The sequence below is a fragment of the Gossypium raimondii genome, chromosome 3, assembly GCF_025698545.1.
Source record: "Gossypium raimondii isolate GPD5lz chromosome 3, ASM2569854v1, whole genome shotgun sequence".
Taxonomy (NCBI): Eukaryota; Viridiplantae; Streptophyta; class Magnoliopsida; order Malvales; family Malvaceae; genus Gossypium; species Gossypium raimondii.
Window position 1 is genome coordinate 8,009,812 of NC_068567.1, and position 25,640 is coordinate 8,035,451.

Genomic DNA, 25,640 nt, shown 5'->3' on the forward strand with positions numbered 1-25,640 from the left:
AAATGTGTTGACACCATTTTTTTTGGATGAAAACGGGGTCGACTAAATGAATATTCTTTTAAATTTTTATTACACGAGTTTTAGACTAATTCATTTTTGAGGAAATTAGAATGTTGTGCCCTAACGCATTGGGTGTGACATTTTCTTTCTTCGAAATGATAATGGTCATAATAAGTAACGTTTTTAAGCTTTTGCTAAGGATTATATTTTTCAAATTTTCGACATTAAGACACTAATTAATCAACTAGGTACCAATTTTGGGCGTTACGAGGGTGCTAATCCTTCCTTGTACGTAACTGACTCCCGGATCCGTTTTTCTAAAACTCGTAGACCAAAGCTGTTTTTTTAGGTGATCCAATCACACCTTAATAAAAGATTGGTGGCGACTCCCAATTTTCATTTTTTTAAAGTCGACAACCTAAATTTTTTGTTTTTAAAAAATGGTTTCGACACTCATATTCTAAGTATTCAGTCTTGAATACTAGTTTTCAAATGATCACTTGAACAAATTTGCTAAACATTTATATCATCATTCTTCTAAAAGTCATGAGTGAGGAAGACTTTTGAAGAAATATATTTTGATCTCTTCAAGAGTTCCAACAATAATTATAGCAAACTTTGATCACAACCCGTATATACATGTGCATGTTGGATCATTTTATAGTCTTCCTTCAACTATTATTCACTAAGTTAAATTTACCACATATGTTCTAATCAATTTAATTTATATAACTATTTACTCAAGTGTATTGAATAATTTCCTCAGATTTTCTATGTGCGTCTAGCATTCTAAGTCTTTCAAGTATTTTAATATAAACTTCCACTATATTGTGATTCACATAAAGATTATAACAACAATCATAAGACATATGTCAAATATTTCATTAACTGCTAGGCTTAGTAATACATCTAAAGATTATTGCATCCACCACAAAAAAATATTATATATTTTCATAATTTGTACCCCATTGGCTTTATACCTTTAGATGTTTGAACTACTGGCCCACAATCTTCAGGAATTTAATACCACTTGAATTATGTCTTTTTATTTTGGCCAAGCTTTTCCATGTCTATATTTTTCGATAAATTTATTTAAGATCCTCATTTTATTTCATTCTCTCAATAATACCATAAAATAAAAGTTGAATGTCAATATTCATTTCCTAGTCAATAATCTGATTGGTAAGTTTTTCTTTCTTTGTCCCATTACTCTTCTCCGACTCTTCTCTCGTTTTCTCTATAATGTTTATCACGCTTATCAAAACAAAATCAAGTAAAAAAAAATAGAGGACAACAACTTGCAATCCAAAATACCATAAAAGAAAGTTGAATGTCAATATTCCCTTCCCAGTCAATAGTCTAACTGGTACCTTTTTCTTTCTTTGTCTCATTCCTCTTCTTTGAGTCTACTCTCGTTTTTTCTATTATATATGTTTACCATGTGTTGACACCATTTTTTGGATGAAAAATGGGGTTGACTTGGGTTTTGAGAATGAAAACGAAAACGGGAGTCGCCACCAATCCTTTTTGATAAGGTGTGATTGGATCACCTTGAAAAGTGGTTGTTTTTAATAAAATGTTTGATTTTATTAAAGCAACAAGTTTGATCCACGAAATTCAAAAAAATGGGTTCGGAAGTCGGTTACGCACGAGGAAGGATTAGCACCCTCGATACGCCCAAAATTGGTACCTAGTTGATTACTTAATGTCTTAGTGTCGAAGATTGAAAACTTTAAAGAAATTTAAAATACGATCCTTAAAAAAAACTCGTACGGCATGGATTTAAATTCAATAGGATATTTGGCAATTTGGTTAAACGAGAAATCGAAACCCAGCACCTTAGGGCACGTTCCTCGAATTTCCAAACGCAAAACATTGCCTTGTTTTGAAATTTTTAAGAAGGATATTAAGCCATTTGGTTGAACGAGAAAAATCGACACCCAGCACCTTAGGGCATGTTTCCTCGAATTTCCAAACGCAAAACATTGCCTTATCAATCATGTATATACAAGTAAATAAAAAAAAACTAAAACATTTTAAAGAATGAACATAAATAAATAAATAAATAAATAAATGAACATTAAGTAAAACAAATAATAACAAAGAAGCAAATAGATCAAAATTATAAAATATATAAAAAGTATTCATGCGCATATAAGGAAAATATTTATGTATAATTATAAAATATGAAAACACATATATATATGTTTTGAAGTTATTAAATATAAAAGCTCATATAGGTATATACATATATGTATGCATGTATATATATAAAAAAGTGAAATATAAAAATATATATTTATGATAAATAAAACATATATATAAGCATATATTATAAAAATGTATTATTATAATAATACAATAATAATAATACTAACTTAATTGGTTTAATAATAAAATAAAAATAGAAAAGGACTAAAATAATATAAAAAACATTTGGGGCGAAATCGAAAACAAAATAAAGGAGAAGGACCACATTGAATGCGCAAATGACAAGGAGGGACCAAATGGGAAATAATCCCGTTCCCCCCAAACGCATAGCTTCAAGGTGGACCAGATTGTAAAGCAGAATAGATTACAGGGCAAAATTGAAAAACAAAAAGAACTTTGATTGCAAAATCCTTTAAAAGCGGAAGGGCTGAAAGCGCAATTAGCCCTTCCGCTAAAAACACGCGGATCCTCCTGCGGGTCGGGTCGGTTCTCGGGTTCCCTCCCCAAAACGAGCCGTTTTGGTGCATGGGGAGAGGATCCTAAACGACGCTGTATCAGAGGGCTATATAAGCCTAAAAAAATCCTAAAAAATCATTTTTCTTCCTTCTTAAAAAAAAGTTTTCTCCCTCCCCCGATTGTGGAGAGGGGCCGATTGTGGACCATTATGTCGGTCGCCGATCACCGGCGCCGGCGCCGCTGTAGACGCCAATTGGAAGGCGAAAAGTCGGGCTTTTAAACCCCGTTTCGAAAGCCTTTCGGAGATCGGGTCCTTAAAGCCTTAAGGCCAAGAGAGGGAACCCCAAAAAAGAACGCCTTCCTCGTCCGTTCTCAGTGACCCGAACTCCGGCAACGCCACGACCGCGATGACTCGGGTATGTTCTTTTTTATTTCTTAGGTTATATTTTAGATGTGAAGTAAAAGAACAAAAACGAATCAAAAGAGAAAAGAAACTTGAGAATGAAAATCACCTTTGAAACTTTTTCTTTTATTTCTCCAATATTTTTTTTGAAATCGGAACCCCTAAAAAGGTTACATTTTTTTCTTTTTATAGCAGATTGATACAATGTTATAGCTTCCATTACTGTTTTGCTACTGTTTGCTTCTGCTTTGCGTGTTTGTTTCATTTTGCAGGGTAGCTGATGGGCAGATGGAGCAGGTGTGGCGCTAGGAGCAGGTGAGCAACGTGACAGTGCTGATGGAGGCGGCGCCGAGCTAGGCCAAAGGTCAGAGCGTGCGGCACTAGGGTTTCAGAGACTGAAACCCTAGTCTGACTTTGGCATTTGGGCTTAAGTTTGTTGGGTATTGGGTTGGTTTGGGCCTATTAGGTTTAATTGTTTTGGGCCTGTTTGTATTTTATTTGTTTGTAATGGGCCCGGGTTGTAATTGGTTTGGGCTGAAGGGTATTGGGTTAGTTGGGCTGGTGGGTTAGTTTAATTGGTTTGAGTTTTATTTGGTTGTCGGGCCCTGGCAAATTGGGCTTGTACACCATGCTCATCAAAACAAAATCAAGTAAAAAAGAAAGAAAGAACGAGAACTTTCAATCCAAAATACCATAAAAGAAAGTTGAATGTTAGTATTCCTTTCCTAGTCAATAGTCTAATTGGTAAGTTTTTCTTTGCCCCGTTCCTTTTCTCCGACTCTACTCTTGTTTTCTCTATTATGTTTATCGTGCTCGTTAAAACAAAATCAAGTAAAAAAAAAAGAAAAAAGATGACAACTTACAATCCAAAATACCATAAAACGAAAGTTGAATGTTAGTATTCCTTTCCTAGTCAATAGTCTAATTGGTAAGTTTTTCTTTCTTTGTCCCGTTCCTCTTCTCCGGCTCTACTCTCATTTTCTCTATTATGTTTTTTGCCTTTTCCTCCTCTTTTCCAAAATAGAAAACTATTAATACTAATACTCTTCTCACCCACGTCTGATGCTATAGGTTTTAATCCTAAAAACTAACTTATAAACTCTTCTCTAAATAGAGTTCTAGCACAATACCAAATGTGCCCGAAGAAGAAAAGCAAGGCAAACAAAGCATGCCTAAAAGTAAACCAACCCCTTGGACTGGTATGAAAAACACCATTGAATTTCAAAGTAGCACGAACTAATTCAAAAATTTCACGCAATTGAGCATGCCTAATATATATTTTCATAGTAGCAGGATCACTATAACTCACTTCATTGAGTTTGCCTCCATAGAACTCAACAGTTACACCTACTTGTTCGACAATATACTTTGATTCTATCCTTCTAAAGGGACATCTGCTAAAACAATTTCGTCTCCGTCTACCAAAAGCAAGGTAAAAATAAAATTAAACAAAGTAAAAATATTATGGAGACAATTATATTGAATTGCATTTTGCTTCTTTAATAAAAAAAGAACATATTAACTCATATACATTAGATTAAAAAAGTAAATTAATACATCTCATTTTTTTTTAAAATTTTTAAACGTGGAGTCATTTTCCTACATGTGAGCATATAAATTAAATTTAAAATCAATACGCTAATTTTATACCAAATATTTTCTTTATCCCAAATCAGTATTTAACAATGTGTTTAATTATCGCCTTTTACTACACTTAACGGACCAATATTATATATTAAAAATATTTTTTATTCGTGCGATGCATGTATTTAATATATATATATTAATTAAGTTATATGTAGTTTAATTATTTTTTATTTTTAAAAATTTTGTACTGTTCACTACTAATATGATTATGAAATTAAAACATAATAATATATAAATTTATTTTTTAAAAAAGGTAATTGAATGTAATTTATTCTATATTTTTTGGTATATTATTCAATACAAATAGTACCCGAAAAGATATATAATAATATCTAACTAAAATATATTATGCACATATTTATACACACATATATGTATTAATATAAAATAGTACTTGAAAATATATTGTGAATAAATTCTGTGTATATAATTATTTATTAAAATAGTAAAATGATTAAATCTTTGCATATTTATGGAGTCTTATTTAATATTAGAATCAAAGATAGAATAATATGCTAATAAATATATGGTATTATTATAAATATATATTGTAATAATATGATTTTATTAAAATAAATAAATTCAATGGATAATTAGAAAATAAAAATTAAATGCAAAACTCGAGACATCGTCACTTGTCACAAATGTAGTGTATGTAACTTGTTATATTAAATTATACTAGTTTTCTTATTTAGCGATGTACACTTCTATCAGTTAAAATGTATTTAAATTATTTTATAATTTTGTTTAAATTTAATTTTATGATTAATATTTAAATAAATATTATATATTTTATTTGATAAAATAATGTATTAAATTAATATATATGCATGATATATACAATTTTTAGATTAAATATAGATGAATTTTTTTTATGAAATCCATTAATTTGTTATTTATGAAATCTATTTATAATAAACGTTTTAAGCTTTTAGATTTTTTTAAAAAATTTTAAAATCGAATTACTATACTAGTCCAATTAAGACAACATAGTAACGTATATACAAGTAAGGCGAAGAGTGAAGTATCATATGCCTAGCAGCTATTAATGCCAAATGAAAGTATAAATTTTATATTAGAAACAAATGAATATTTATAATTATATACTATTTGAAACTGTCAAAATAATATTACAGACACTTTAAAATTATTTTCTCCTAAATTACCTTATCCAAATGGATGCCACACGTATTATTTGAAAAATCTTGAACAGAATTTTTATTGGGTACCAAAAATTTCGCTGAACCTCACAGAAAAGTCACCAAAAATCAACAAATTATTAAATTGTCCCAAATTTTACGGAAAAATAGATTAAAAACACAAATGTTGGAAAAATCTAAACCAAAACTCACCTTAATTGCTAAAACTCTATCGATTTGCCCTTCCTTTTCCTTTCTCCCTCTTCTCTAGGATTAGCTTCTCCCAAATTGTCAAAACCATCGTCTAACATAAATTACCATAAGTGATTTTTTTCCCTTCTATTCTATTCTTTTATAAAAACTATCAGAACAATTTAAAATAATACCGATTTAAGAAAATGGTAGGTATTACAGTTGTGATCTTGTATCCTTAAGAGTACCAATTTGAGGAACAATAATGTATAGTGGAGTTTGGGACTACATTCCATTTGTATCATTATCCACTGCAATCACACCGTAGTGTTACGGGACTAGATCTTTCGTCTCACGATTCATGCAGCTTTAGGCAAACCATTCGTTCTAAACTCCTCTAAGTCAGCCTAACCACCACAAGTGAGGATTCCTTTAGAATTCCTTCAAGGCACTAATTTGTATAGCAGAAGCAATTGCATGTGCCAAAAAAAGCTACGAAAGAACAACAGAAAGCCGCAAAAAGAATGCACGAAAGGTGTTTGACTAAATGCTCTCCAAGAATTATATTACTCTTAAGAATTCAATATGCAATAGATGATTTACAAGTGAAGGGAGGCTCTCTATTTATTGTTGAGCTCCCCAAAAACCTACGATCCGGATTTACATTGACAGATGAGGTTAACCTATCTCTTAAATCATGGGATTTACAAGATACACAATACAAAATTTAATCTAATCTTTACAAGATATGATTTCTATCAATCTTCTAAGATTAGTTCCCATATTTATCAAGGTAGTCTATGTTGTCATATATTTATCATTGGGCCATCCAGGCTTCAATCTGATAGGCTTCTCTAAAAATTCTTTAGTTCTCGTGGGCCAAATGATCCACATCTAATCGATATATATATACACCTCCATAGAATGCATTTTATGCCATGGTCACAGACTTTACACTTTGACCCGTGACAATAGGACCCAGTTGACTTATTAACATGCTTACCGATGAAGATTTTCTATCACATATGAATTCCTAGGAAGGGGGGAAACAACACTTGTCAGATATGGATTACAATTAGGATGGGGAAATTGAGATTTGTCATGCTTAAAACCATTCAAAATGCTTCAGACCAATGATGTCTACTTTAATTTCTCCACGTTAGAATGCTTTTATCCAAGGTTGTAATGTAATGGATAATATTCTTCTGGGTGCTGACATTAACATATTATCCGCCAAAAAGTATTTTAGGAGGCTTTAAAATTGATAATGTGCAAAGCAAAGATGGAAACAAATGGAGACAATTGATCGCTACTGGTAGTCCAACAACTCCTCTAAAGCCGAATAGGACAAGGTGACTTCTTCCTAATATGCAAATGTGCTCTCATGATCAAATATTGCAAGGTGTGAGAATTGCAAAACAATGTGTAACTATGTCGCGTTTTTTCTTTGTAGATGATAACTATTTATTTTTTTTGTGTTACTATCCTGTCTCATCGTGCTAATAAGCATATAGTATTCTTTTATGGACATATGTCAAGATTGGCGATTAATTATAAAAAATTAGAATTATTTTTCTAGTAATTATATATATATATTTATAAAATAACAGCTTTTTATTTTATTATTTTGAAAATAAAAATATAAAATATAAAAAATTGTAAAAACATATAAAAATTAGGGTAAACTACTAAAATAGTCACTTTTGTTTACCTCAAGTTACATTTTAGTCACTTACGTTAACATATTGTAACATTTTAGTCACTGAGCCGTTAATTGTCATTAACGGTGTAACAGTAAGTTGACGTGGCACGTTAAATCATCATTTCAAACAAAAATTTTAGGTTAAATTATACAATTGGTCCCCATATTTTCTCATTTTGAGCAATTTAATTTTTTTTCTTTTATGTTATTTTTCTTTCTTTTTCATTCTCTTCTTCTTCTCCATTGTTTTCCTCCATTCTCCATATATTTTAACATAGTTTTTCTATATTTTCATTTGTTAAAACTAAAAGGAAGAAAAAGAAAATAAAGAAGTAAAAAAAATTAAATTGTTCAAAAACATAAAAGTAGGGTAAACTACACCCATGATCACTTTTGTTTACCTAGGGTTACATTTTAGTCACTTATGTTTGAAATGTTATGTTTTAGTCACTTACGTTATCATGTTGTAACATTTTAGTCACAAAGCTGTTAATTGTCGTTAATGGTGTAACGATAAGCTGACGTGATATGTAAAATCATCATTTCAAATAAAAAATTTAGGTTAAATTATACAATTGGTCCCCATACTTTTTCGTCTTGAGCAATTTAATTTTTTTCTTTTATATTCTTTTAACTTTCCTTTTATTTTTTCATTCTCTTTTGCTTCTCCCTCTATTTTCCTACCTTCTCCATTTCTTTTAACATATCAGGAAGTCGAATTGGCGGTGAAAAAACTATAATTTAACATATCAGACATGGAGAAGGGAGAAAAACAGAGGGAGAAACAAAAAAGAATAGAAAAAAGAAAAAAGTAAGTTAAAAGAAAATAAAAGAAAAAAATTAAATTGATCAAAACGAAAAAATACGGGACTAATTGTATAATTTAACTTAAAATTTTGTTTGAAATGGTGATAATGAAGATGGAGAAATGAAAGTGTAAGGACTTTATTTTACCCACGTTAATTCCGGATGGGTTTTAAATAATTTTATAATTTTTACTTGTTACTATTTATATATTATTTTGTCATGATTTTTAAATTCCTTGGGGTTTTATAAAAGTTACATATTTCAATGTTTGTACAATAATTTTTTATAATATATAAAATTGTTAAAAGAAAAAGACTTGGAAAAGGTTTTGTTCATGTTGGTTGTGGAAGAAAAATAAATGTTGTAAATTTCTAATAACTTTAAAATTGATATATATGAGTAAATTGGGCCTAAAACTGAAGTTAGGGTTAAAATGGAAATTGAATTTCTGAACTTGGCAAGTTTTAATAATATTAGGGCCTTCTGCGTAGGCCTGCCTTGTTTAAAATTTTGTATTTAAACTCTTGGGTTTTGACCTTTAATTGGTTAAAGCGGAATTTCATACTAAAATGGTTTGAACAAAATTGGATCGTATAAAAAGATACTAAAATTTATTTTTAATTAATTTATTGATAAAGGGTTTTTATAAAATAATCTAATTATCATGTAATTATTTATTTATAGTATTAAATTTGGATTCAGATTTGGCTCACCCTAAGAATAAATCCTTATCTTGTTTCCTATGGGGGTTATTTAGCCTAGTCTCTATGCAGGTTAAAATAAGCATCTTCTGAGTTTCCACCAAGTATTGAATCAAAAAGCAGCACTGGGACATACATACGTACATGCATGCACCACAAGAAATTTCGTGGAGAGTTCCAAAATTCCAAGACGGAATTAGCTAGGTTAGAAACTTCTCTCTTTGTTCCTATTCGTTCCCTGCACTGCACATTGATCACTGGTGGTGAAAGAGAGTTGGTTTGTTCTTTAGCCATTACACTTAAAGAAGAAGTTCTTTATTTATCTACTGTCAGTCTTTTTCTTTGCTTTTGTTACACACTGGATTGGAGCTCTTTTTCCTTCTTTGCTGATCCCTTCTTCCTCCTGAAGCTTTTCTTAGTCTCAGGTATCATCTCTCCATTCACTACAAACCTTGCTATCAGTATATTTATTTATAGGCTAATTGGTACTCTATATTCAATAGAAATGAAAATCCCTTCCTTTGTATGCTTTTCCAATAAACAAAGTAAGAGTCACACCAATCATAACATTCTTCTCTTAATAACTATGTATTCTTTAGTTTGGTTTCTGGGGGATGTTCATGTTTAAAGTGACAACTTATAACCTCTGGGAAACCTTATTGTAACAAATGATTGATTTTGGCTTATTCATCGCTTCATCAAATTGCTTATCAAACAATTTACATGCTTTTATAAGCCCCAAAACCGGTCTAATTATAGTTTTAGTCCCTCTACTGTGCTGAAATTTGAGATTTTATCTTTTTAGTTTAATTTGACATAAGTAGGTACTCTACTTTTATAATGTTAGTAACTGTTAATTGATATCATTAATGGTGACGACGTGGAGTTTTTTTTTTGTTTGTTTGTTTTTGGACTACCTACTACCAACATTATAAAGGTAAAGAGATCAGATGATGTTAATGGCAAGAGTTAATACTGTTATATATCAATTTGGAATTACTACTAAGATTACAAAAAGTAGAGATTCAAATTATGCCAAAGTAAAGTAGAAGGTTTAGATCTCAAATTTTAGTATAGTAGAGGGACTAAAAATCAAAATTAGACATTAGCATTCGTCACACCAGTCATGGCATCCTTGTCCATGACTTTTGAATCTTCTTTCTGGGGATGTGAACTGTGATAGCTTTCATGAAATATGTGATGAATATGCTATTTATTAGTGATAGTAAAGTCATTTTTCTTACCCATTGGACACAGGATACCTTGGAAAAATGGGGGATAAATTTGTTTTATTGGTAATGTGCCTATTGACTTCTACATTCTCCATGAGTGTGGCTATTACTTCCTCCTCAAATGGTGTGGTGAGACTTGGTCTGAAGAAACAAAGCTTAGGCTTTAACAGTATATATGCTGCTACTAGAATTAAAGGGAGGTACAGTACATATGCTAAGGGAGCAGTAACTACTACTCAAGACTCAGATGATTCAGAAATGAATATAATCTCCTTGAAGAATTATATGGATATTCAGTATTTTGGAGAAATTGGAATTGGTTCACCACCACAGAATTTCACTGTCATCTTTGATACTGGCAGCTCCAACCTGTGGATTCCATCTTCACATTGTCATTTCTCTGTCAGTCAATTCTCTTTGTCAAATGATAAATAAATACAACTTGAAAAGGCAATTTTCCATTTCTAAGCAAATCAAGTTCTTTTCTCCATGCAGGTTGCTTGCTTTTTCCACTCCAGATACAACTCTAGCAACTCCAGTACATATACAGAGATTGGTAATATTGTGGAGAATATTGAAAGCCCATTTTTAGTTTTTAAACCAAGAGCTGATTTCTTATTGATTTTGGTCCAGGGAAACCTTGCAAAATTAATTATGGTTCTGGAATGATTTTGGGGTTTTTCAGTGAAGATAATATAAAAGTTGGAGACCTTGTTGTCAAAAATCAAGTGGGGTGCCTTGTTTTTTCTCTAGTTTTATCATACACTAATATGGTTTTATTTACTTTTATTTCATTCTGCTTGTTAGTCCTATCATCTTTCAGGTATTTACAGAAGCCACAAGAGAAGGAAGTGTTGTTCTCTCTTTGGCAAGTTTCGATGGGATACTTGGACTTGGTTTCCAGGACATTTCTGTGGGGAATGTAGCACCACTTTGGTATATGCCTATTGGCTTGACAATATAATCCAGTATAACATTCTTTTATTCATCTCCATTCACCATAAATAAATGTTTTGAATGCTTTTGATGCAGGCACAGTATGAAGCAACAAAGCCTTGTTGCTCAAAAGGTCTTCTCTTTCTGGTTCAACAAAGATCCAATGGCCAGTGAAGGCGGTGAGCTTGTCTTCGGTGGTGTTGATCCAAAGCACTTCAAGGGACAGCATACTTATGTTCCAGTCACTCAGAAAGGTTATTGGCAGGTGCACTTCCTCTCTTTATTTATTTATAAATGTATTTCTATGTCACCTCTCTAGAAAATTTTCTGAAATATTTTTTTCCTTTTTTATTTATGTTTTCCTCATCTAGATTGACTTGGAAGATTTTTTAGTTGCAGACCAATCCACAGGTAATGCTACTGTATACTTTTGTCTAGGACCTTCCCTGTGACTGCCTAATAATATTGGAATCCAAATTAATTTTACAGGATGTTGCATCAACTGCACTGCAATAGTGGATTCAGGCACAGCTTTCATTGCTGGTCCCTTTGTACGTGCAGCTATCTTTATCGGAAAATTCTAATAAGCATGGTTTCTTTGTTTTACAAGTTTTCTTAACAAGATCATCAAACTTTTAGGATGCTGTGAAAAAAATCAACGATGCTATCGAAGCAAAAGGATTTGTGAGCATGGAATGCAAAAAAGCAGTTTCTCAGTATGGAGATCTTATATGGCAGCTCCTGTTATCTGGGGTTTGTTTGTCTCTAATTTTCTTATTAATGTATATATAATATTCATTCATGACTATAGGATGTCAATGTGCCCTTGATGCCTTGCTTTACAGCTACAGCCTGACAAACTATGTTCCAGTATTGGTATATGCTCCTTCAATGGGACTCAGCATCTAAGGTCAGCTTATTTCTTTCATTGATCTACGCATGCTTTCGAGATTAATATATATCGTATCAGTCTCCTATTACTAAACTCAACACTAAGATATATGACTAATCTGCACAGTGATAGTATCAAAATGGTGGTAGAACAAAAGGGAGAGACACACAATGATATTGAAGTTGGGCAGGACCTTGTATGTGCCGCTTGCGAGTTGACTGTAGCGTGGATGAGGACTGAAATGATGCAAAAGAAAACACGAGGAAGAGTCATTGAATATGTTAACAAGGTCCTTTCCCTAATCCCTATGCCCCCCCCCCCCCCATTAGTACTTACAGAAATTTCTGCTTCAGACTAACAAAATATTAATTGATTCTCTACTGAAGTTGTGTGATACCCTACCAAATCCAACAACACAACTAGCTGTAGATTGTACCAAAATACCAAACATGCCTACTGTTTCATTTGTCATTGGGAATAAATCCTTCCACCTCAACCCGGACCAGGTATGGTACCATATGTTTTTTATTTTATCAGCATGACCGATATGAATGAACAATGCCTATTTTCATAATTTTGTGAAGTTGATGTGAAATGGAACATCCTCTGCTTCTTATTGTCTTTATTTTTATCAACGAATCAGTACATCCTCAAAGTGGAACAAGATATGGCTACCTTCTGTATCAGTGGTTTTATTCCATTGGATGTTCCTGTTTCTCCTCCCCAGGGTCCTCTCTGGTAACTTCTCATACCTTGTTTCTATTTATAGCTCTCTGGCCATCGACATTATATTATTCAAGTCATAAATGCTTTGGCATATTTGTTTTAGTGTTTAACCTTTTTTCCCTTCATTCATGCAATTGGATCTTTTTTGCATGTGTAGGATTCTTGGGGAGATCTTCATGGAAGCATATCATACGGTGTTCGATTTTGGTAATCTACGAGTCGGATTTGCAGAAGCTGCTTAGGGTCTGTTCAAGGAAATAAAGCCAATGCTATTTGCTAAGAGTGATGATTGCTTTGCTTGGCGGCATTGTATGGCTGGATGATGTTTTGTTATATTTGTACTCAAATTGTTAGGCTATAGTATTTTATCCCACATATCCCAATTGAAGGGAAAGGATTTCAAAGACCTATTTTGTCAACTTTATTTCCATATAGGTACCAGGACTAGCTTTGCATTCAGCTTCCAATCACATGCAGTCCATTTCTATCATGAAGGCAATTTTCAGTAAACCAAAACATTTTACATCTCATTTGATCTAATGTGATCCAAAAATGACACCATGACCAGAATGGCTGTTGCATTTATACAGTGTCCATAGTTAAACATAACAAAGTATTCAACCAGAAGCAACAAACAACCAGTGTCAAGCTCTCGAGGCTAATCAAGACAACACATTGCAAGAAATGGAATTATGAAGCCACCATTCCTCACAGTTTCTCTTGTTCAGTTCCTTGATTAGTTGCAGGACCTGCATGGTATTGGATCTTCCAGTACAACAGATTCTCCTAATCCTTTCTTGCTAGATGTGATACATGGAGGCTGCCCATGCTATTGCCTTTGAGCTTGAATTCGGCCCTTTTTTATCATTCAGCTACCTTTCTCTGCAGTCCACAGAGATGTAACATTTGCTGCCACTCTTCTTAGGAAAATCTGCAACGAAAGAAGAGATGGTTCCTTGTTTCCATCTCCTGCTTGCACAGGCAACAATTCTGTTCAACAGATATTCCCTGGTTGGTACATTAGTCCTTAGCAGGCAACTTAATAGCCATCCAAGCAATGACCTAACTAGCCCTAGACCGGGGGACAATTATTATACCCATAACTAAGTAGGCTAAGGCTCAGAGCAAGATCAGGTCCAAGAGAGCCTGAATAATCAAGAAAGCCAGTTGTCACACTATAAAGAAAACTCCTGGCCTGACAAGGAGGTTCTCCACTACTTGTCACGCGGCACCACCGTGAAGATAGCTACCACAGTTGGCTTGTCAGGCAGGCAGACCGTACTCATCATGAGTACAAACTCCGATGACCCCATAGCGTTGCTGACTTAAGTATCAGAACATGTCCAACAGTACAAACTCCCAAGAGCTCCATCAACAAAGTGATTGTTCAATATAGATTGGATGCCACTCCAAACTTTTTGGAACTTTAGCTTTATTAGCAAAAATCTCTAAAAAGTTGCGACAGACCTAGAAGTTGCTCTATATTGTTGTGTTGGTGGTCAGTCAAATTAACTCTCACTTGGTTTTGTATAAACACTGATTTAAGTTCCTATAAATTATAAGTTAATGCAATAATAATATTATGGGTAAACTACACCTAAAGTCATTAAATTATTCGTAAGTTACGTTTTGGCCACTCAACTTCAAAAAGTTACAAAATATCATTGAATTGAACTATTTGAAAATTTTCATTTAAATCAGTAGGTTGTTAAAATCGCTAATGTATGGCCTTCTCAGTTTTCATTGTCTATACCAATCGAAAGCTTTCCTCCTTTTTTTTTTACAGTTCATTTTTTCATGAAACAACTTTGAATGTCACGAATCTGCGAACCAAAATTCAAACAGCTTTCTTCTCTGGTCTCTGACATTGATTGTCAAATCAATTTGGATCCAAGCTATGCTCTTCTACTTGTTGATGGGCATTGATCTAATGCCCCGGTCACCGCATTATCGCTTGAAGCTTGTTAGTTGGACTTTAAAAGAACTTTATAGTGTAGTGACTTAAATGAAAAACTTTCGAATAGTTTAATGACTCTTTGTAACTTTTTGAAGATAATCGACCAAAATGTTAACGTACTAATAATTTAGTAACCTTGAGTGTAATTTACCCTAATATTATATTTTAATTGCTAAAAAATTACCATTAACCCAAATTAAAGCAAGGAAAAATTTTCTCGGTAGAGGACAATCGAATCCGGTCGCGTTGTAAACTGATTAACAACGCTATCAATCTTCAATGTGAAAAATGACTCCTTTGCTTTGCCACGTTGCTTCACCCTGTGGGTGGTTATCACTTATCATATATGGTTGCTGGAAGCTACGTGGTAGTTTCGCGGTGCACAGCTGCAAGAGAGGTGGTGGATGAGCCACTAAAGCAGAAAACTGTATGAAAACCCACCCATCAATATGCAATACCTTTGAGGTACTTACGGTGCCCAACACGTCATCTCTCTTTAGCTACTTAAACATGAAGCAACATCTACCCCATTACAAACCTTGGGTCGCTCATCTCTTTATCCCAAGATCAACCTCAGGTATGTATGAACTTCCTCAATACTTCTCACAAGATGTAAGTTATACTCATCTTTCTACTAAAGCTGTTGAAGTTTTTCTCCTTGTTAATACAAAGCATGGGCATTAAGTTTCTTCTTCATGCAATCTGTGTATGGACTTCGACAACCTGCTGGGTTCTCACTGCATCAACTGACGATGGGCTAGTGCGGGTCAGTCTGAAAAAACAGCCATTAGATCTTAAAAGATTAAATGCTGCCAGGATAACCCGAGTAGGGCTTGAAAGCAATGTGAATGATCAAGGAGCAGGTGTAGTATACCTAAAGAATTATCTTGATACGCAATATTATGGAGAAATTGGCATAGGTTCACCTTCTCAGAGCTTCTCTGTTGTCTTTGACACTGCTAGCTCTAATCTTTGGGTTCCATCTTCAAAATGCCTTTTTTCTGTAAGTCTCAAGTACTTGAATATTAATTCAGAGGTGTGAAGCCATAGGAACTACATAGTGAAGTCAGTGTGGCTGTATGCAGATTCCTTGTCATTTGCATTCCAAGTTTCGAGCAAGGTGGTCCAGTACTTATACCAAGATTGGTAATTTTGTTGCCTTCAATGTGTTTGATAATTTGTTTGTTTTTCAGCAGTTGTTGAGTTAACGCCTTCTTAAAACATATTTTCCAACATTCTTCAAATTCTTTCAGGGATACCTTGCACAATCAACTATGACTATGGAGATGTTTCTGGCTTCTTTAGCCTGGATCATGTTAAAGTTGGAGAGATTATTGTCCAAGATCAAGTGAGTTTATATTTATATATAAAATATTATGCTTTACATAATTGTGTTTCACAAAACTTATGTATCATTCAGGAGTTCATAGAGATTACAAGGGAAGCTTTTCTACCATTCCTAGTAGCAAAATATGATGGGATTCTTGGACTCGGGTTTCCGGAAATTTCAGTGGAACAAGCTACTCCTCTGTGGTATAATTTTTTTTTTTTTCAAAATGATCTTATAATAAGTAACCTTTTGCAGGATCATTTTGATGAATTTAATCCTAGTTTGTTTTTCCTATGTATAAACTCATTTCTTGGTCAGCTGTTAGCAATAGATTTCTCATACTCTAAATACAGGTTCAGTATGATGCAACAAGGTCACATTAACCACAAACTTTTCTCTCTGTGGCTAAGTGGAGATTTAACATCAGAGTTGGGAGGTGAAATTGTGTTTGGAGGTCTTGACTGGAGGCACTTCAGAGGTGGTCACACTTATGTCCCGGTTACAAGAAGTGGTTATTGGGAGGTGAGCTCTTAATTTGTTGTTTTCTTCACACTCTCCTCTGTGCTTTCTTCTCATGATAAAGGTTGATATATAACTATGATTTCATTCATCATTCCAGATTGTGGTGGGGGACATTTTAGTAGAGAGCATTTCAACAGGTGTCCTTTAATCTACTTTGTGTTAGAAAATTAAACATCTTTATCTAAGTTTGTGAACAGGTTTTCATAAAATAAAATTTATACAACATACTTTTATTAAAGAAAATAAGAAATACCTTGAGAACCTAACACATTAACACCCAAGATGGGAACTTGTTTATTTTGCAGGAGTATGCAAGTTTGGCTGTGCAGCTATTCTGGATTCAGGGACACCCTTAATTGCTGGGCCAACTGTATGTTTTTGTACCGTTTGCCTTCTAATCAACTCTAGATTCAGTGCTACGGATTTGTATAATTTTTTTTCTTGGTTGTTTTCACTGTTATCTCCATATAAGTCTCACTAGCAGCAATTTCCAGCAAATTGTGGATCAGATCAACAGTGCAATTGGAGCAGAAGGAATTGTAAGCATGGAATGCAAAAATGTTGCTTCTAAGTATGGATATGCCTTATGGAATACCTTGATATCTGGGGTTAGTTATCTTTTTCCATTTATTTATGTTCAGTACACCAACTCTTGATTGGTATAAAGACATTTATTTACTTATTACTGAAGGTACGCCCTGAAATTGTGTGTGTCGATGTCGGGTTGTGTTTATATAATGGCTCACAGAAAGTGAGGTAAAATTTTGCATATTTCCTTCTATAATTACTATTAGTATTACTGGGGAGAAAATGGGGTATGGTTATATGTTGACTCCTCAACTTGAACCCCTGCAGTGGTCGGCTGAAGACGTTGTTAGAAGATGAAACTATGGAAGGGTCAGCCATGGGTGAGAGTGCTGTCTGTACTTTCTGTGAGATGATTGTTTTCTGGATTCAGGTTCAGCTCAAACAACAGAAAACAAAGGATGCAGTCTTCCAATATGTGGATCAGGTGATTCTTCTTGCGGACAATAAGTAAATTTGTCTTGTCCAAATAATATCACATCAATCATTCATAAATACATGCATGCATACATACATACGTTAGACATGGACTAACAAATCTTTTGCATCTCAATGGCAAAGCTATGCGATGATCTTCCAAATCCCATTGGAAAATCATTTGTGAACTGTGGTTCCCTCGAAATTCTGCCAGATGTTACATTTACCATTGGAAACAAATCTTTCCCTCTTACTCCACAACAGGTATAGTATATGCTTGAAGATTTGAATATTTATTCCGGTCTTAATTTTGATACTGCAACACATGCAGCTTAAGCATTATATATACTAAGTTTGCTTATCAACATGGACAGTCTTCTAGCACAATAGCTTAGTTTCATATATGCTCTAGACTTTTGGGAAACAGATTGAACTTTTCAACATGCAGCGTTTCTTGTCAAATTCCTGATCTTACCCTATATGTATGTTTTTTTTTTCCATTGCCATGCAGTATATTCTTAAAGTTGAAACAAGCTATTCTACAGTGTGTGTCAGTGGCTTTGTCCCTTTGGACGTGCCTCCCCCACGAGGTCCAATCTGGTACGACGACATAAAAAATCTGTTTTTTGCCATTTGAGACATAGTTGAAACTTTCAATCTGGGTTGTTAATGCATGCAAGTGTGATTCACACTGAACTGACTGGTGCATGTTGCATGCAGGGTACTTGGAGATAGATTCCTAAGCGCTTACCATACGGTGTTTGACTTCGGAAATATGAGGGTGGGATTTGCAAAATCTGCAAATTAAATATTGCCAAACTGGATATCTCACCCTGTAATTCACCGACATTAATCCGAGGGCAGATGGATAACAATGGAAGGGAAGAGAAAGGATGCATCACTTTTTAGATATTCTATTTACATAATGCTCATTCTGCTTGAAATACCTTGTGTGTAATGGTTAAATATTTCACCTCGTCAATAAACTGCAGTCCAACCTTAGAGTTCCAATTTCCCAACTTTTTTAATGAACACGTAAATGTGATCCAAATTATTGACAAAAGTATACTGTATACTGTTTTTTGTTTTTATTGTATATACAATTAATATTTATAATAAATTAAAGCTGGCTGATGCCGGCTATACAGTGCATTTAGTAGAACTCTACCTCTTTGGACAATGAAAACCAACTTATACAAAATAAATAAATAAATAAATAAATAAAAGGGAAAAAAAGTAAAAAATTCACCTGGTAACTTTCATTTCACCATTTGAATCTAAACATATATTTTATTACTGATTTTAATCTCATCATCACAGTAATTAATCTCATCATCATTGTTATTTTTAACCTCACTGGAAGCAACCATACCATCCATCCAAAGGTAGCTATGGTTTATTGTCCTGCTGCTTATCAGTGATTATAGACTGATGAAGCTAGGATTATGGTGAGCTCCCTTATATCAATCCATGTTTCCATATAATTACAGTTGAACTGATTGTTGCTCGACTTATCTAACATTTATCCTCTGTTTTTTATTACCGCTTGTTGGTCATCAGATTCTTCAATCAGATGGGTATGCATTTAATTCTCCATTATACTTTCCTAGGCAGTAAAAGATTAGGGTTTAAGCATATATTACACATATATTATGACGGATTAGGGGAAAAGAGAGATTGCAGAAATTGTTGTTCAACCGGTGGAAAGTAAGGGATATATAATACAAATATAAATACAAGTGGACAAAGGACTTTGTTCAAATCTTCGGTCGACACTCATTCCGAATTCGATCCCTAGATAACCCCACCCTTATCCAAGGAAAAAAATATAAATACAAGCTATGTTTGTTGAATTTATTAGAGCAAATATAGTGTCAAGTAGAATACAATTTACACTCATAGCTTAGCATACTTCTTAAGATTGTCTGCAGCATCTTTAGCATGGTCTGGCACAGGCAAGTTGCACAAAAGAGTAACCCTTGATGATGATACCAAGGTTCTGCTATCCGAGCTTGAAGCTGAATCCTTTGTTTTCCACAGTCGAACCTCCCATACCTACCATTTGGCAGCATTAGTTAAGTAACCTTCTTCATATACACAACTGTATGCATTTTTTTGGCAACATTATTTAGGGCACGGCTGGTAGACATTGGCATATTTCCTTTAAAATTATTTTACTTTATGATAGAAATTTGCCGATTGAACCATAGATAAAGCAAGCGGTAAAAGACTTGCGGTTAAATCTTTAGTTAACACCCGTTTCGAGTTTGATCCCAGGACAACCCCGATTTTTAGTGATGGTGAAAGCATTTATGGAGAAGAGAAAGACCTCATTTTGCATGTAAATTGTAGACATTGATACTGATGACAGAAGTTCGTCCAAGTAATTTAGAGCGAGCAGTACTGAAAAAGATAGAAATGGAATGGCCTATTCAAGTGAGAATTGAATACACGTCTCAATATTTATATTTAAGATGTATCCCTTTAGAGACATACATACTAGTTGATTAAATTATGTACATTAAAATATTTGAAAGGGTCCACGTCTCACAGCTTACCTCACCTACATTCTTAGTTTTTTCAAACTTGATAGCAAGTATAGCCATTTTATTTATTTACATGTACAGCGGAACATTAGACAACGAACATGCAAATAAACAAATACAGAAAGAATTTGATGCCCAAGATTAAAAGAAAAAACTCAATAAAAAAGTTAAATTATTATTTGGGGTCTGAATTTTGCAATCATTCTCACATTGTCTAAAAAGAAATCAAACCCCAACTTGGATTGCTGTTTTTTTTTATCATTTTATTGCATATAAATTATCCAACAGATAAACTTTTTTTGTTAAACTGCTTTTTTTTTTTAGTATAGTAAAATGGGATTAAATTCTCAACACCTAATAAATAGATAAATGTGAAAATAGTAACAGTCCGTACCTGAATGGTCTTGCCAGGACTGACGGGCGTAGCTTCAGCGAAGATAAAGTCACCAAGTTCAGCGCGCTTTAAGTGATTGATGCTAAGGTGGATCCCAGCCACTCTTTGGAAACCGCTGGCCATGTGAGCCCCGATGCTAGCCAGCGCCTCCGCTATCAGAGCCGATACTCCACCGTGCAACACCTTGAACGGCTGCTTTTTGCCAATACAAATTGCAACTTTATTATTTCAAAACAAAAAACGAAAAGAAGGGGAAAAAAATCGTTGTAACTGAAACCTGGCAGCACTTGTGGGTAACGTGTAGGTGTCCGTTAACTTTGGTAGGGGACAAATCTTGTAATTGAAATCCCAATAAATGGAGCGCAGAATCCAGATTGGCCGTCTTGTCCGAAGACGAAGATGACGATGATTCATCCATTCAGAAACCAACTTCAATTAACTCTATAATTTCTGTCTGAAATTTATAATCGGAATTTAAGACATGAGAAATGGTGTTGTTTGAGATTTGGTTTTTGGTGTGTAATAGTTAAGGATAATATAATTACGAAGCACAGACAGAGAGACCTTATTATCCGAGCCATTTGCGTTTTGGAGTAGAGCGGAGCCAACAAAGCAAAGGGTATTTTGGTATATTAACAAAATCAAAGCGAGTCTCAAAGCGAGTCTGGTTCCCGTCCGTTGGTAGGTAGGTGAGGTAGCACTTGTGCTTGGTGTGTGTTGTGGCCCCATTAACCTAACTTACTTAACACCATAACCTAGCATTTAAATTTGTAGACCAAATTTTAAGTTTTAATTTATGTTTTTTCTTTTATTTCTTTATCTAATCATTGAATTTATTATTTATTGATTTGAAAATTTACATGTATGACAAGTACATTGAATTTATCGTTGAATTGTTAAAATATTAATTATAAAAAAGATACGAAATAATATAAAAATATTTTATTTTGAATTACATGCTTAAAATAGATAATATAAATAAGGTAGAACAAAATTGAAGTCATATCTTTAATTGCTTCAAAACTTGGGAGGAACAGATATTATATTATCTTATTCTAAATTAATTCATCATTCTCTATAAATATTTTCTTCAACACTTTATTTATATAAAAAGAGAGAGGGGGTTTAAATGTAAAATGGCAGCCATTAGTCAAAGCAAAAACATATAAATAATCATTCCATGAATCTCTTAATGGAACATGTTTTATAGCACGTGGAATCATTTGAGTAGGTGAAATTCCAAGATTAGGTAGCAGCAGTGGATAACAGATGAAATTTGTCACACGCCACCTACCGCCACCCCTGCTTTTTCTTATTTTAGTATTTTAACAACATGAGCATTCATCCCAAACTATTTTCTCTTAATTTCAGTCTTTTTTTAGAATGTGTTGATGCATATTGCTGATTGATTTCTTTTCTTCTTTTATTAAGATTTATGCGATTATTTAATTTTAAAAAATCATAACTCGTTTTAATGTTTAAGATTGGATATGTTTTTTTTAAGAACTTAATTGATTTCTTTTGGAAAGTACAAAGACTTATTTAACCTTTAATTCTGAAACTAAACTAACAAGTCTTTGATCAGACTAGAGATTTAGAAGGAAAAATATATTTGATAATATACTTTAAATTTTAGAAAATGAATTTACTTGAGTACAAAGAATAAAAGATTTCAAAATTTATAAGGAATTTTAAAACCTGTTTCCTTAAGTGTTTTTCATTTTCCAAGAAAATAAAACAAAATTGCCTATGTTCTCTAAAATCAAATTCAAGTTCTATCTAGAGATGTGATCTTCCAAAATTCCTCATAATCTTCTTTCATTTAGTTTATACTGTCTCACTATATAAAAAATTTAAACTTCAAAATATAATTTTATTTAATTCTAATTGTTGGGGATCGACTCGATTAAGTAACGAACAAGTAAAAAATAGCGGAAGAAATTGAGAAATTGAACACACAAATTTAATGTTGAAAAACTCCTCCAAAGAGAATAATAAATCACGGATAAAGATAATTTTACTATAATGGCAAAAGAAAGAAAAGCACAAAAGATGGAGATAAAAATAAAATAATCTAGATTAATCAAAGTCCGGCTGAAACAAAAAAACAGAGTTTAACTGGGAGATTATCTCTCAAATTTGACTGAAATATGAGGCATACTCAACAAATCTCCACATTGACTCGTATTTCCACAACACCATCTTTGCCAAAGCCCGTTACAGACCTATCTTAAACCATGCAGGGAATTAACTGATTCGAATCTGTGCTTAGAAGCTGGAAGACTTCTAGCCTTTGACTTGTGCACTACCAAATCAAAACTAACCCGGGTTTGATTTTCACAAACACAGTACCCTAACTTTTCAAAACCTACATCCAAAAGAGAACCTTATTTCAACGAAATAGTCATACCTTTACCCCTCCTATGACCAAGTTGCCTTCGCTCCAAACAATTTGACTTCAACTCCGTAACAGACGAGGGATGTCCAGTTTCATCGATCACTATAGAACCTTTTAGAATATAAAGATTGTCTTTCCTTTTATCTTTTAACAAAATGAGAGCCCCACGAGACACCTTAATGTCGCTCGACTCGATGTTGATTCTGTAACCTTTCGAGTCTAAAATACTCAATGAGATGAGATTCTTTCGTAAATCAGGTACATACTTGATATCTGATAGTGTCATAATCGTCCCATCATGCATCCTAATTTTAACAGTACCTGTAACAGCTTGGTTTTTAGTGGTGACGGAACTGTGGTTTTGGGACCATAAATTTTCATTGTGCCGACTCGTAATTATTATTTTTAGAATATTTATAGAGTTATTAAATCTGTATTAAAATTTGAATGAGAAATTTTAACGTTTAGATAGATAATTAAGGAGAAAGGACTAAATTATAAAAGTGCAAAATATGCTAATTATAACATTTAGGTGATTGAATGGCCTAAGTGGTAAATGTGGGAGGACCAATGGGGAAATTAATCCCTATTTTGGATAGTGGACAGTAATGAGTATTAATAATTAAAGAAAAATTAAAAGAAAATAGGTTTAAATGCAAATTTGTAAATTATTCAAAATTAAAGAAACAAATTGAAACAAAAGCTTTATTTTTCTCATTTTTTATCTTCTTCTTGGTCGAACCTCACCATTGATGACCTAGGAAGCTTTGTTCATCTTTTGTCTTTGCATGGTAAGGAAATTGAATCGTTTTCTTGTAATTTTTATGTTTATGGGATCGTTGCAACTAGGGGTGAGCAAAACTCGATTCGACTCGAAAAAATCGAAAAAAAATTCGAATTTCGAGTTAAACGAATCGAGTTATTCGAGTTAATCGAGTTATTCGAATCAACTCGAATATTTTTTTCGAATTTCGAGTTCGAATCGAGTTGAGTTTTCAATTGAATAACTCGAATAATTGAATAATTCAATATCAAACTATAATATTTTACATTTTACCCGAACTCCCAAACATTTTACTTTTCCTCAAAACTTTTACTCCTTCCCACTTTCCCCAAAACTTTTACTCCTCCTCCCAACCCCCAATCTACCCAAAATCCATTTCCACCAAAATTTTACTCTCCCATTTATTTTTCTCAAAATTTTACTCCCAAAAACCCTCAAAACCTTTTATTTTCCCCCAAAATTTTTACTCTCTCCCACTTTTCCCCTAAAACTTTTATTTCCTTCCCATCCCACCTCCCATCTATCCCAAACCCTCCCCCTCCAATTTTTTTTAATATTTTCCTCCAAAATTTTACTCCCCTATTTACTTTCCTCAAACTTTTATTCCCAAAATTTTTATTTTTCCCTAAACTTTTACTTCTCACCCTTTACTCTCAAATAAAAATAAAAATTATCCAAAAATCACTAAACATAAATAGTAATAATTTTATTTATATCTACTATTTATATTATTAAATTAAATTTCACATTTTATATTATTTATATTATTGAATTGTTTAGTCATATTGAATATTTATATTAAAATTGAATTATTAATTATGCCATAAAATATTCGTGTTAAAATTTTAAATTGGTATTAATTTCACATTTTATTTTTAAAATAACTTTTATTAAAAAAATCATATTTTTACGTTTAATATATTTTTTAATTCTAAAATACATAGTGACAAGAATCTGAAGATAATTGAAACAACTAAGCAAACAAAGAAGCTAACCAATATATAAAAAAATAATAAATAAATTAGGAAGTGATGAAAGTTAATAAAAGATTTGATTAAGGTGGACAAATTTTATTACGATGGGTGACAATGGTTATAAGGACCCAAAATTATTTTTTAAAATTTAACTCGAACAAATATATTCGATTCGATTCGATTCGAATTCCATCTCACTCGACTCGATTCGAGAAAACTTCAAATAAAGTTAGGATGATAAAATGAGATTCGAAAACTTGATTAACTCGAAAATTTTTGATTCGATTCGATTCGATTCGATCGAATGCTCACCCCTAGTTGCAACTAGGTCCAACTAACCCGTACCTCTGTTTTTTAGTCTATTAAAAGTTTTGGAAGTTGTCATTGATTTATATTAAATTTTTTTTATGAATACTATGTATTTGGAGTTTTTATTATGCTATTTGATGAATTTGTAAAGTGATTTTGTTAGATTTTGATTTTAGGATTAAATTGCAAAAATGTCAAAATTTTAGGGTTTAATAGTGAATTTGATGTTTATTAGGGACTGTTTGAGGGTATAGTATATTTAGATAAAATATTGACTTGTGAAAATGGTTAATTTGATGAATTTTGAGTTAAGGGACTAAATTGTAAAAATTGTAAAAGTTTGGGGTAATTATGTAAATTCAAAAATAAAAGGGCATTAA

The 25,640-nt window shown here is 32.9% G+C and overlaps 3 protein-coding genes across 7 annotated transcripts; 2 read left to right on the plus strand and 1 right to left on the minus strand.

Moving 5' to 3' along the window:
- The first annotated feature begins 9,300 nt into the window (after positions 1 to 9,300).
- Positions 9,301 to 13,514, plus strand: LOC105796982 (aspartic proteinase oryzasin-1). Of its 4 annotated transcripts, none has more exons than XM_052628080.1 (15): positions 9,301 to 9,462; positions 9,592 to 9,683; positions 10,516 to 10,892; positions 10,986 to 11,046; positions 11,124 to 11,218; positions 11,314 to 11,426; positions 11,523 to 11,691; positions 11,798 to 11,837; positions 11,916 to 11,977; positions 12,066 to 12,179; positions 12,278 to 12,336; positions 12,445 to 12,607; positions 12,705 to 12,824; positions 12,962 to 13,056; positions 13,202 to 13,514. In XM_052628080.1, the coding sequence occupies exons 1-15, from the start codon at positions 9,407 to 9,409 to the stop codon at positions 13,284 to 13,286; spliced, it is 1,701 nt and encodes a 566-aa protein (XP_052484040.1). In that variant the 5' UTR covers positions 9,301 to 9,406; the 3' UTR covers positions 13,287 to 13,514. The 4 variants fall into 4 exon arrangements, with proteins under 4 accessions (XP_052484040.1, XP_052484039.1, XP_052484042.1 ...); XM_052628079.1 differs by having other exon boundaries at positions 9,306 to 9,462; positions 12,272 to 12,336; XM_052628081.1 differs by having other exon boundaries at positions 9,448 to 9,462; positions 9,668 to 9,683; positions 12,272 to 12,336.
- A 1,920-nt stretch (positions 13,515 to 15,434) lies between these two features.
- On the plus strand, positions 15,435 to 19,017 carry LOC105796983 (aspartic proteinase). 2 transcript variants are annotated; one of them, XM_012626868.2, is made up of 14 exons: positions 15,435 to 15,578; positions 15,674 to 16,004; positions 16,087 to 16,147; positions 16,255 to 16,349; positions 16,422 to 16,534; positions 16,685 to 16,853; positions 16,951 to 16,990; positions 17,159 to 17,223; positions 17,348 to 17,461; positions 17,545 to 17,609; positions 17,709 to 17,865; positions 18,000 to 18,119; positions 18,367 to 18,455; positions 18,576 to 19,017. In XM_012626868.2, the coding sequence occupies exons 2-14, from the start codon at positions 15,675 to 15,677 to the stop codon at positions 18,661 to 18,663; spliced, it is 1,506 nt and encodes a 501-aa protein (XP_012482322.1). In that variant the 5' UTR covers positions 15,435 to 15,578; position 15,674; the 3' UTR covers positions 18,664 to 19,017. The 2 variants fall into 2 exon arrangements, with proteins under 2 accessions (XP_012482322.1, XP_012482323.1); XM_012626869.2 differs by lacking the exon at positions 15,435 to 15,578 and having other exon boundaries at positions 15,596 to 16,004.
- Positions 19,018 to 19,541: 524 nt separating this feature from the next.
- On the minus strand, positions 19,542 to 21,341 carry LOC105796984 (1,4-dihydroxy-2-naphthoyl-CoA thioesterase 1). The gene is made up of 3 exons (XM_012626871.2): positions 21,073 to 21,341; positions 20,796 to 20,987; positions 19,542 to 19,910 (listed from the first exon to the last, which is right to left on the minus strand). Exons 1-3 carry the CDS (start codon positions 21,211 to 21,213, stop codon positions 19,752 to 19,754), a joined length of 492 nt encoding a protein of 163 aa, XP_012482325.1. The 5' UTR covers positions 21,214 to 21,341; the 3' UTR covers positions 19,542 to 19,751.
- Positions 21,342 to 25,640: the final 4,299 nt, after the last annotated feature.